Source organism: Rhinatrema bivittatum, chromosome 1, assembly GCF_901001135.1.
Source record: "Rhinatrema bivittatum chromosome 1, aRhiBiv1.1, whole genome shotgun sequence".
NCBI lineage: Eukaryota > Metazoa > Chordata > Amphibia > Gymnophiona > Rhinatrematidae > Rhinatrema > Rhinatrema bivittatum.
The window spans coordinates 240,758,222-240,771,906 of NC_042615.1; the positions used below are offsets into that span (position 1 = coordinate 240,758,222).

Here is a 13,685-nt window from a genome sequence, read left to right on the forward strand (position 1 = left end):
TCAATGAAAAAGCATATAAGCAAACTAATTTCAACAGGATACTCCAAGTTTTGAATATTACATCGACTGAAACATCTACTAACAATACAGGACTTCCGCACTGTTCTACAATCACTAATATTTTCCAACATAGATTACTGGAACTCCCTATTACTAGGCCTACTCTCTGGACTCATAAAAGCTTTACAACTACCACAAAACGCTTCAGCCAGACTGCTACTGGGCATAATGAAATTTGACCACATCTCCCCCTTGCTGATAGCACTGCACTGGCTTCCTGTACAATACAGAATCCACTATAAAGTGTTGACTCTAATTTTTAATATCATCAACAACATTAACCTATGCCTATTAGGAGTGACTCTTCAACCATACACACCACAGAGAGCCCTAAGATCATAAGACAAAGGATTGCTAAAAATAGCAACAACACGGAGCACACACTTAATGCAAATAAGAGAATGCATGTTTTCTATAGCAGGCCCCAAGTTATGGAACTCTTTCCCAAAGTCACTACATCTGATAACAGAAAGAAAGTGTTTCAGACGAGAACTGTAAACATGGCTCTTTAGAAAAGCCTATAATCTAACATAAAAGCCAATAAATTGACAATGTCACTATCAGATCTTTAAACAATATCAGTAAGTTGAGTAAAATGAATTGAATGATATAAAATGTAAAAGACTACACTATGAGTATGATACATAGGATAATGAAATGAAATGAAATAGCACCTTAATTAACGCATACTTGATGATGTTGTGTTGACCTAGAACTTGTAAGAAACTAGATAATAGACAAAACTAGATAATACATGAACAAGACCTCAACCATGTATGAGATAATATATGAATAAGACCTCAACGCAGAATGTGAATGCTGATCTGAAATGAGAATGTTGACCCAGAATCCGAACAATGACTTTGTAAACCGTTGTGATCTCATCTTGAAACAACTGTATATAAAACACCTAAATAAATAAATAAACAAAATATATAAGGTAAAGGTCTTAATTTTACAAACTTCTCCTTAACTCTCTTATGTAGCAAACCAGGAAGATCCAGCAAGTTTGAATCAGTGATTTGTCACTGACTATTGCTCAAGAGCTGTGTTACTGTTTGAACATGCCCATAAAAATTGCATCATACACCCTCTGCTGAGCTTTCAAAGTAAAGCGGCCTCATAAAACCAAGTGCAAGGAGAAGCACAGGCACCTTCTCTCACTGCTAGCTGCACAGAGAGCATCTCCAAGATGCCGTTCAATGGAACGTATAAACTCGAGTCCCAGAAAAACTTTGAGACTTTGATGGAACGCATTGGTAAGTTTCATCTCATTGTAGCTGAATTCTGCAGAATGTTTGGCACACATGTCAGGACAGCTGGTTTTATCTTGAAATCAAAATTAGTACAATATGCATTTATTGTCATATTATGTGTAATTTAATAATAGTGAAAAAACAATTGTAGGAAATGAAAAACAAAAAAAACGAGAAAAGACACTGGTAGCTAATATTTTATAGCACTTTTACTGTCTTCAGCATAATTTAAGACAAAAACTGCTTAAAATATTATATGTACTGTGAGATGAGCCTTTTATCATGTACCATTATCCTTTCTCTTGTGCTGTGCCATTCAATGATTCTTTAGACATAACCCATAGTAAATAACATAAGGAAAAAAAAGAAAGTTTGTGAAGATGAGCAATTCTGAGACCAACTTGAGAATGGTGCCTCTTTTGGGCTAGTTTTACATAAAAAATGTAAAACATCTTTTGAATTTTAGAAGGGGCCTTTGTGGTTCCAAAAGCTCCTGCACTGCAATCACTTTTGATGGTCTTAAAAAGTATCACAGCCTATGTACTGTGACTTCATAACAGATTGCTGCTACTCAAACTTCCTGCCTTCATGAGATTTCAGTTCAATTCTTATTTCATTTCCATCATTTACACTGTTTCTTACTTTTCTGCTTTAGCAGAGACTGCAACATCCTGATAATAAATTAGCTGGGAAAGCATAGCAGTAAATGAACCGGACTATAAACCTACCTTTTGTTTTTTATAATTATTAGGTGTGCCTAAGGATAAACTTCAGAACACAAAGGAAAGCACCTGCGAAATTATACAGAATGGCAAAAATTTTAAAATTACTATAACAACTGCTGGCCAGTCTGTGACTAATGAGTTTACTGTCGGAAAGGAGGCAGAAATTAAGACTTTAACAGGAGACACAATCAAGGTAAGAAATCCATTCATAAATGTTTGCAGGAGACAGGTAATAAAGCTGACATTTAGAGTGGTCCTTCTTCACAATAAAATTCCTTTATAGCCAAAAAATGACAGATAGAAATCTTGTATACAGCAGTACCAGTTAGCCTTGTTCAGTATTAATTACAAGTCACACTCTGCTGTAATAAAACCTCTTTATACCAGAGAAATTCATTGACTTCAAGTTTTTTGTTATAAAAATTAGTCAGGGATCACAGTATTGTACATTTTCTATTAGCTCTATTTTATTTTTATTAATTCATGCTTTGGATTGTTATTTATTGTTTTGCAGATACTTTTGGTGTTATTTGTGTTAATTTGATTTGTTATATTTTCTCTTTTGTGACTTTATTTTCATGGATTGTGTTATTATATATATATTTATTATGTACTTTATTTTAATTGTTATTGTTTCTTATTGTAAATCACCTTGTGTTATCTATGGAAAGATATTTAAGAAATCTGATCAAATAAATACATAAGTAAATAGAATACATCTAGAACTGGTTTGGGATCACTGCTTAAAGCAATGTTTTTTCTTAGAGTGGAGTATATGGTTGCATATAATTTCACAATGATGTATTTACAATTTTTGGCAGAAGGGAAAGATTTAAAACTTCACATTGATCTAAAACCTGCAGTCAGGAAGGAGTATTTTGTTGGATAAAGCACTGGACAGTCCTCTTGGGAGGGAAGCCTGTTTTTACAAATTATTGTGCATATCACATTACCTCACAGTCTTCAGCCTAACAATATTTGAGCAGAGCCATGGGATTATTTTTTTTTTCTTCCATTTGGAAATTGCCAAGCTGTCTGAAGCCAGTGAATTGTCGTCTTTTAACCACAGAGCTGTCTATATATAAATTCCTAAGGTGCAATATAAAGAACATTGCTATTTTATAGGATGACCCAGGCCCTGTCTTACTCTTTGCTTCCTTATTACCCTCTACTTTCCCTCATTCTGCCTTCTCTACAACATGTACACACACACACACACACACACACACACATGCACAGTCACGTCCGTTAATTTACACTTATTTGTATTGTCACACTTGGTGATTGATGTGTAGTTAAATGTGAAATTCAAGGCAGGAGTGTGCAAGGTATAAAAAGCTGCAGGGATCTTTAAACAGCAAGGAACATTCTGAAAATTAAGAACAAAAAGGTTCAAACTGATTCCTTCATCGCTTCACAAAATAAAATGCTACTTTTGAATTAGGTGCCGTATCAAGTATGCTAGTATTCACACTTCTATTTTTTTCTTCATTTTAGACAGTAGTCCAAATGGATGGAGAGAAAAAGCTGATTGTGAATATGAAAGGACTCGAGTCAGTCACTGAAATAAATGGAGACATGCTCATCAATGTAGGTATCTGCTATTATAGAAGGAAAAATAATACAGTATTTAAAACTTTAACCAGGTCCCAATTTTATCAGCTCCCTTGCACAGCATCCACTGAAGATAAATATCTTTTCTTAACCTTATATTAAATTAATTATATTTAACAAACAATACAACTGAATGTGTTAAGTACATTGTTTTTAATTAGAAAGTCAAGCATTCAAACTTTTATTATAGAACATGGATAAAGCAGAGTTGCTTACTAGTAATAGGTGTTCTCCTAGGTTGACAGGATGTTAATTCTCACACATGGGTGACAACATTGGATGGAGCCAGGCACAGAGCTTTGATCTCAAAGATTCTAGAACTCTCAAACATGCCCTACTGAGCATGTGCAGCTGTACTCATCACCCTGCCCCTAGGCAGAGTCCCTTAGTCCATGAAATAGCAAATACAAGGAGAAACCAACTCCCTGGGGAGGCGGGTGGATTTCGTGAGGACTAAGGCCTGGTTTCACTATTCTCACAGAGAATAGTGAATCGCGGGGTACAGGGCATGGGGGGCGAAGTGGGGAGGGCGGGCCTGCGAAAGCCGGCAGCAATCGCATCACTGCGGTGCGCTGGCTTTCGCACCGAATAACTACACCATAAAAAGTGTAGTTATTCAGCGCAAAACTGGCGGCGATAAGGGTCCTTACCTTTCGCCGCCAGCGATGTCACTGCAGCGTCGGCCCCGGTGCCGCCCCGACTCCTCCTCTTCCGGGGCCGACTCCACCCCAACTCCGCCCTGATCACCCTATCGCACGTGAAACGTCCCTTTCCGCATGCAAAAGCTTTTGTAAATGATCCCCTAACATCCTGCTGTCCTATGAAAACACTCTGCTTTCTTCTAGGACAAGCAGGATGGTAGTCCTTACACATGGGTGAATCCCTAGCTATAGGCTGTCCGAGCAGGACAAAGTGGGAAACCGCACAATGCTGAAAGCACCACCTCTCTCACTTTTGCCTGTGAGAGAGCCAACCCATCAGGATTCCAAGCTGGAAAAGAGTTGGGTTCTATAAAGAAAAACCATAGAAAAGACAGAGGAGTGATGTGAGTGCAAGCAGAAGCAAATTCTGCATCACGGAAAATAGTACAAGCAGGGTTCCTGATAAATAAACCCTCACATCAGCAGTAGGTCTAGCATCTCCTGGATACAGGAAGAACCCAGAGGTATAGACAAGAGAAAGACACGGTTTCCCTCAGTGTTAAAAGATAACTGAAAAACAACTGGGGCCCGAGAGCCCCCCAGAGAAAAACTGCAGTCTGCTGACATCCAAAGGACTGAATATCTCTGCAGAAGAGTGCCCAGGTTTGGCTGGTAAGCATAATGGGCAGAAGAAACCAAACATTGCTTGGTAGAACAGGCAGCAAATCACAGCAGGGCTTGGAATAGACACTATGTGCCGAAGTATCAGACCTAGGTGACCATGCAGGATAGTGTTAAGGGTTTCAGGGGATGAATGCCAAACTGGAAGCAGACCTGAAGCCCAAAGCTCCCAATCAGGGACATAGGCCTGTAGCTCACCAAGAGCATCTGTCAAGAACATCTATCCTGGCACAGGATAGCATAGGGGAGCAGGAAGGCCCTTTGGACAACCTAGAGAATTGAGAAAAGCTAAAGGCAGTATTGGCCAGAACATGGTGAAAATATTTGGAAAAATGTGGTGTATCTTACCCTGAAGGTATACAGAAGATAAACCACGAGTGCCTTAGCTTGTCCTCCCCTCCCACCGACAATCCAACCAGAATTCAGAAGAGCGAAGAGCACAAGGAGGCAGACCAGTGGATTGCCGAGGTAAGCACAAAGCCCGGTTATTAACCCCAAGCAAACAACTCACTGCCGAATCCAGCAGGGAGTTACTCACCGAGATAGAGCCCTTAATCTGCTTGGAACAGCAGAAACTGAGAACGAATGCCCCAGGGGAAAAATCCCAAAAACTCCACTAGGAGACGGGAAGCCGGGGAGTCGCTTACGCAAACCTCAGTAGAACAGGATTTCATTACCAGACTGGAAACCCAAGGGGCACCAGACCAGGCCCAGGGAGATCACGGAACAGATTACCAAGCACCCAGCTGAGGTACCACTACCTCAGCCATGAATGCATATACTCTCCCCCTCCCCCAAGGAAGCATGTACTCCAGCAATGGACACTCATTGCATAACCCAGGACTCCTCTGTCCACAAACAGGGTGATCCTGAAAAATGGGAAGAAAAGCTTGCACGCTGCCACAAGCAAGAGCAGTGCCTCTGTTGTGGGGTCACTGGCCCCCAACTCCCTCAGCCATGGATATGGCAAAAGGGTGAAAGTCATGCTCACCCATTTGATGGACTAGAATTCTTCTGACAGAGGAGGGTCACGCAGGCAAGAATGACTGGCAATGGCAAGCCCTAAGAAAAGATGCCCACAGAGGCCAGCAGATATGAAAGTGACTCCTGAACAGAGGAAACCCTGAGGGTTACCGGGGAGCAACAATGGATGGGCTCCCTCGTGAATAGACCTGCAGCGTCTTAGAACGCCCGAGGGTGCTATCACTTGACCAATTCCTGGGGCTGGTGAGAAACCGAGAACAAACACCAGCCAGAGCAGAGCCATCCCTTCTCTGGGAATGGAGGAACGAGGGACACCACTCATCGGCATGCAGTCGGGTGTTCAGAGAGGAACCCATAAGAGTTGCCCTGGAACCCCGTCGAATCTCCCCTTCCAAAGGGGATAGGGAAGCAATAAGATCACGGCCTTCTGATCCCGAAAGATCTTTCAACTCCCTAGAGGAGAGTTGAGGCACAACTACTGATTGCTGAGGTGCCAAAGCAACCAACATATTACAGGCAGCTAGCCAGCCTTGGATGGGGGAGGTCCCCAGCCAAAACGGTTCAATGACCACTGCTGCCAGTCCTCTGCCATGGCCTCCAAGAAGACACACCAATTCAAGAATTGAGCCCTGGATCAGAGAAAACCCTGCCAGGGCCAGAGCCTCAGGGGCTTCCCCACAGAAAAGGAGTTTTGGACATGGGAGAGGTCGAAAGACACATTCCTCTGCTGAAGAAGGAGAGGACTCCTGATTACTCTCTTGATGTCTACTCCCCTCAGAGTCTGACTAGGAACACAGTCCTAGGTCAGTCCTGTGGCTGTGGAATACAACATGTGTCCGCCCGGAGGGAAACACCCACATACACACACACAGACGCCCAAATGGCAGAGGGCAACTGGAGGCACAAACCTTCTGCTGTAAAAGCATTCTGAGCAGTACTCATGCAGTGGTATACCATCCTACGGATGGTGGCACAACTATGGTCCCATGCGCCGTGCCTGTTGGTAGAATCCCAAGCCACAGCAAGGACAATGCACCATGTGCCAGAGTCAGTGGCTACACACTGCCCCATGGCAAAGCACAGAGTGTGTGATGATACCTCCCCACCAGTACTCCTCAGCAATGTGCAGTGCAGAGCTGAATAGGAGGCTCAGATCATGATGGGACAATGGCAGAAACCTGGTCTGACTGAGGACTGCACAGCCAGGGAGAATACATCTGCCATTGCCCGAGGCATTTGGAGGCACTTGGAGTAGATGCCTAGCTCCCCCTTATATCCTCCCAGCCTTCACCTTCTTTCTTCTCGCCCCTCCACCGTTTCTTCCATTCCCCTTGTCCGCCCTCTTTCTCCTTCACAGTATTCCTTCGTAATAGAGACGATTTTCCACTTCATTTTGTTTTTAACATTGATGACTCTTTTACTCACTTTTTGTATTAGAATTGGTTAACAAAGGTTTATAAATGTTCAAATGTTTAAATATTCCTCGTTTTTTATGTAATGCTCACAAGCACCCTTAATTTGTTCTAAGTTCTTTGTTCCATGTAATGCTCTTAGGCAATTTGAATTGTTTCGATGTAAACCGGTTTGATTTGTATCCAATGCAAGAAGATCGGTATAGAAAAAAACAAAAATTAAATAAATAAATAAATAAATAAATAAATAGTCTTTCCCGTTTACACATGTTGCTCACCCATGTCACAGTAACTCCAGCAGAATGAAGAAAAACAGTGTGATGACAGTGTCCCTAGAATCAGTAGTGCTCTGGGTAAGATATGGTAGAGGCTGGCAGTCTATGGCGTTGCCCACTCCAGTACCTGATAACGTTGCAAGTGGCGGGCCCTCAAACTATGATGGGAATGGCTCACCTTTGATTCCATCAGGGAACAACTGCAGTGAAGTCCCTGGTGACCGATGGTGCCCATGGGGTTCTGCAGTCATGTCCTGTGGCCTCCGACTACAGCCACTGGTGCCTAGAGTGATGACAGTGCCCATAGGGCTGTTCACCGAAAGTTGTTTTTTTTTTTGAGTGTGTGGCACCCATTCACATCTAAACATGACTCCTCTCCCTCTTTTTGTGAGGGGATATATTTGGACAAGGAGTGTGGGGATCAGGGAGGTAAGAGTATGGAAGGGGGGAGGGTTTGGGGCAAAAGGGTTATATAGATTATATTTTGGATGTTTAATATGTGAGGTTTTTGCTTGGGGGGGATGGGGGTGGGATAAGTCATGGATAGATATCATATAAGGTGCTATGTTCTTCTTCTTGGGAGCCCATTAGATTGATCTGTATATATGAGTTTCCCTTATGGGCAGTGGGAGGTTAGGCTGGGAAACTTCCACTACATCTGCGAGACACACAAATGGCTTGAGTTAATCTACAATTGCTGGGTAAAATGAACAAGCTAATCTCCTGGAATATCAATGGCATAGGGTCTCCCATTAAGAGGAACAAGTACTACAAAATCTGAAAAGTTCTCATGTGGAAATTGCCTGTTGACAGGACATTTATTGGAGGTAGAGAGTGGGAAGCTTAAATGAGAGTGGGAGGGGTCTTGTGTGTTTTCAGCAGCAAAAGGGAAAAAGGCTGGCGTCGCCATCCTGATAAGTAAGTTTGCTAATTTTAATATCTCTAGGACTATATCAGACCCAGAGGGGAGATTTGTAGTTCTAGGGGTGTGGAACAGCACTTTCAATGCATATACAGCATTGCTCTCTGCTTAAATGGCAGAGATAAATGTGGAAAAGAGGATTTACATTTCGACAACATCCAACAAGGCATTGATCTATGCAGTCTGGGTAAACAAGCATTGGGGTAACTTGCTTGATGTGGCAGTTACTACCCTTAACCATTAAGCCTTATGCTTCACCTTTGATGCAGCTCCAACATTATTTTCTGCATCAATGGCAAGGGGATGGCAGGAAATTTGAATCAAACAGTTACCAACAAGGGCCTGAACTTGGTGGTTGGTGAAACAGATAAGTATGGGAAAATAAGAGTGGGAGCTTGCTGGGCAGACTGGATGGGCTGATTGATCTTTTTCTGCTGTCATTTCTATGTTTCTATGTTTCTATTTGCAATCTTTATGCCCTGAATGAGTACTTGCATGACTTTTTTGTAACTATTTTAAATACACTCCTGACTCAAATGCAAGGTACAGTGCTTTTGGTAGGAGATTTTAATTGCCTACATGATCCTTCGTTAGACAAATCCTCAATGAGCTTGATAAGAGGAAGTCATAAAGAAAGAGGTTTGGCTTTTTTTTGTTGGCATTTAGGCCTACTGGATGTCTGGAGAGTTTTACACCCTGAAGAGAGGGATTACACACACATTTCTAGACCCCACATATCTTTATCCCGTATTGACTATATATTGGTCTCCCATTCTTCCTTTCCTTTTATCTCTAGGGCGGATATTGAACCCCAGGTAATCTTGGATCACTCGCCAGTCTCAATTATTCTTTTACTTGGGAATGGGGGCCCAGGGGAGTGTATCTGGCAGTTACCTAACTATTTAAAAGATGATGTGGAATTTAAAGAATTCCTTACAGTCAAGTGGGAGGATTTCGCAACCCATAACAAGCAGCATGCGGGCACCCCTCAACTGTACTGGGAAACCGGCAAAGTGGTTCTTAGGGGGGAAATCATTTCCTATCTAATATCTAGAAATAAACGCATAAATGGGGAAATATTACGGCTAGAAGTCCAACTAAAGATGGCCAAAGAAACTTTAATACGCGACCCCTCGGACAGACATAGGGCTGCTTATTATAATATTCTTGCTAATCTTAATTCAGTACTTCAATCACGAGCTCAGCGGACATTACAAGTCGCAGATCATAACTTCTTTAAATTTGGCAATAAGGCTAGGAAACCCCTAGCCAATTTGGTTCGCTCTGCTATTAGCTCTCTTTTTATTGGCCATATGAGAAACCACCAGGGGCTTCTGGTATCTCAAAAGCAGATATTTGCGAAGTTTTTAGACTTTTTAATGATTTTTTCTATAAGGCAGATCCCCAGAATCTGACCAGGAAGTAGCATTCTTTGACAATCTCTCACTACCAAACCTTTCGGACTCTCAGCTGAAGTTTCTTATCCAACCGATCCAGACTTATGAAGTGTTGCAGGCCACTAATTTTGTTAAACTGAATAAATCCCCAGGACCAGATGGTTTTTCTTACGATTTTTATAAGATTTTATGCTCACAAGTACTGGTGCCGCTAACCAATTTTTATCTGGATGGGTTGCAAAACGATACTTTCTGAAAGAACTTTAACAGCGCCCACATTATAGTGTTACCAAAACCGAGTAAAGATTTACTTCTTCCCTCTTCCTACTGCCCAATTTTCCTATTGAACAGTGACCTAAAAAGTTTGGTGAAGGTTCTGGCAGATAGTCTCAATGCTCTACTACTCTTCATAATACCAGACACTCAAGTAGGCTTTGTTAAAGGAAGGAAAGCCAACTGTCATATTATTAAGCTTCTTACAGTCATGAAACTTTGTCAATGTCAGGGAACTCCTGCTTTAGCCATTGGATTCAATTCCAAGAAGGCATTTGATCGGGTGTCCTGGACTTATCTCTTTTCGGTTCTCCACCATTTTTTTTCCGAGGGGATTTTCTTTGGTACATATAATTGTTATTTAACAAACTAATTTCTTGCATTATTGTTAATGGGTACCAGTCAGGAGATATAGTCTTGCAACGAGGGGTACGTCAGAGGTGCCCTCTATCACCCCTGCTTTATATTCTTTCAATTGACCTGCTGCTGTGGAAGATTGAGCAGCACCCGCTTATTAAGGGCTGTGAAGGTCCTAGATAGGGACTTAAGGCCTCTGCCTTCGCAGATGACGTATTAATTTTTTTGACTCAACCTGTTCATTCTCTACTGGTGCTGCTCGACTTTCAGTTGCAGTTTGGGGGGTTCACAGGGTTAAAAATTAATCAAGATAAATCCAAAGCCCTGGATGTTAGCAACAATGTTAGGCATCGGTGGCCAGGCATCTTTCCTTTGAAATGAGTGACTAAAAAATGAAATACTTGGGTATAAAAGTACCGATTGATATGGACACTGTCTATAAGGCCAACATATGACCCATTTTAGCTAGCATGATGGCCTCTTTTGAATGGTGGAGAACCTTGCCTTTCTCTTTAGTGGGCAGGATACACCTTTTCAAAATGGTAATTTTACCCAAGTGGCTTTATATTTTTCAGATGGTACCTTTGTGGTTAGCTAAACAGGATTTAAAGATGTTCAACTGGGCTCTTAGTCTTTTTCTGTGATGTGAGAAAAAGGCCAGGATACCTTTGTCAATACTGAGGCAGCCTCAGTATAGGCCTCGGTTGTTCAAACCTCTTTCTTTATAATGTGGCCTGCAACATGCAATATCTGGGAGATTGGTTCTTTGCTACTTCTCATTTTATGCCGTATCAGCAACTTTTAGATTGGTATGGAGTTCCTGCCTTTAACTTCAGTCCATTGTACCGTCCCATTGTACGTTCACTTCAGTCCATTGTACCGTCCCATCTACGTTCACATCTGCTTATCAGAACTTGTTGGAAAACTTGGCTACAGCTGTGCAGATGGGCTCACCATTCGGGTCGGGTAACATCCCTGTTAACTATAGCAGATAATAAAATCTTTCAACTGGGTATGGGGGAAATGGTCTTTAAAAGGTGACATCTGCAGGGTCTTACTTATATCTATCAGTTCTTTGAGTCAGCGACGGGTATCTATTTTAGTTTTCAAAATTTACAACAGCAATTTGCCTTACCAAAGTCCGACTTTTATGCTTATTTACAGCTGTGACACTTTGTTCATAGCAGTCGTCTAGTCTTTCAGGAGACCACCCCTTCCAAAAACATACAGGAGCTATTATTCTTAAGGGACAAACAATGCCCCTCAGTAGCCATATTTTCTAAACGTCTGATATCTATGGTAGGGACAGATTCTATACTGAGTTTATACAAGAAATGGAAAGACTGGAATGCCTTCCGACTTTCTCACAGAATTTAAGAATGGTTTCCTTTGCATAATTGATATATTGTAGACAATGACCTTCTGCATGAAACTCAGTATAAGTTTATGTGGCAGTCGTTTATCATCCCTTTGGGGGCGTTTCAGCTTAAAGATAAGCACATCTAAGATATATTTAAAGTGCCGGGGGAAGGTGGGCACCTTCTACCATTGTTTTTGGGCATGCCCAGTAATCTCTGCATTCTGGGAGAAGGTTAATCAACAGTGTATAATTATACTTAAGGAAGACCTACCGTATGACCCTAACCTTTGGCCCCACCGAATGATGATTTAGATGCTGGGTCTGTGGAATTTGTCATGAAAGCTGGCTTAGTAGGTAAGAAAGTGATCCCTTGCGGGGTGGGTGGAGCCACAAGGGCCTGACAAAAAGCAATGGTTTAAGAATTGTTTGCAACCAGAGCACTAATGATTTCACATGTACTGACTACATACATTTTAGCTGTTTCACATCTACAAAATTTCACATATACTAGATATATGCATTCTGTTTCTAGAACATGGACTCATTCACAGTACTGATGTGTGACCCTAATGCAGTCTGGATATCTTATACATATGCAAACAAGCACTTTTCATTCCTTGTATTCAATACTGCTGGAACAATCAACTTTTAAACACCCTCCACGTACCCATTAGTGTATAACATCAATCTTACAGGCCTAGTAAGCATACCACAATAGCAATGCAACTCTACAGACAATTAGCTGTCAGTGACTGGAGCATAAAGAGGAAAAACAATGGAGATACAAAGAGGCTTATAAGACCCTTCCTTATCTACTGCACTTTCCAATGTCTTCGTGTAAGAGCAGCATATGAAGCTCATCTTGTTTTTTACTTTATTAGAAACACATAAGTGAAACTTACTCTGTATTTATATTTCACATGAGAAGTTGTCCTGAGACCATGAACAAGAGTGAAACAATAGGGAGGGAAGAAAAATGGCTATAAAAATAACAGAAGAAATGTTTTAAAATGTTTTTGCTGCAAATAATGAATGAGTAGGGCTTTCAGAAAATGTTTGCTATTTAATGCAGATGTAGCAATGTAAATATAAAATGTGTACCTTCCTTCTGTTTTCAGACAATGACATTGGGAGACATCAAATGCGAGAGGATCAGCAAGAGGGTTTAGACCTGTTTATGTATTCCTGTCCTTTCACTATGTAAAATGTGTGCAATAAAATACAATTTGTAAAATAGAAAATCAAAATCTTTGGGTTATTCTCTGGCCCCAACACCCCCAGAAATTGAAAGAGGAGTAAATCAGCAAGCACTGCGGTCAACACGCCAAGGCAAGAAGGCATCGAGTGAGGGGTAAAGCAGCAAGCACAGTGGCATAAACAACCCAAGGCACAGAGTGGGGGTAAGTTAGAGAACAGAGCGGCATTAACTCCCGAAGACATAGAGTGAGGAGTAAGGCAGCAAATACAGTGGCATCGAAACCCCAAGGCATCTTGAGATGGGCAAAGGACACTAACAACAGAGGTATGAACAGCCCAAAGCATCAAGAAAGCAGCACAAACAGTGGCCTAAACACCCCAAGGCACTATGAGAGGGGCAAGATGGTACCAGCAGTGGCAAGAGTTCTCAAAGGCACCATGAGAGAGCCAGGAACAAGCTGGGCAGTAGTGGGTAGCTGAACTAGGAGAAATATGGGGTGGGAGAAGAAAACTTTTCTTTTCCTTGTTCTT

At 41.6% G+C, this 13,685-nt stretch overlaps 1 protein-coding gene across 1 annotated transcript; it reads left to right on the forward strand.

The window, feature by feature from the left end:
• Positions 1-1,164: 1,164 nt before the first annotated feature.
• On the forward strand, positions 1,165-13,211 carry LOC115086748 (fatty acid-binding protein, liver-like). Its single transcript, XM_029593039.1, has 4 exons — positions 1,165-1,319; positions 2,068-2,234; positions 3,539-3,631; positions 13,076-13,211. The coding sequence occupies exons 1-4, from the start codon at positions 1,253-1,255 to the stop codon at positions 13,124-13,126; spliced, it is 378 nt and encodes a 125-aa protein (XP_029448899.1). The 5' UTR covers positions 1,165-1,252; the 3' UTR covers positions 13,127-13,211.
• Positions 13,212-13,685: the final 474 nt, after the last annotated feature.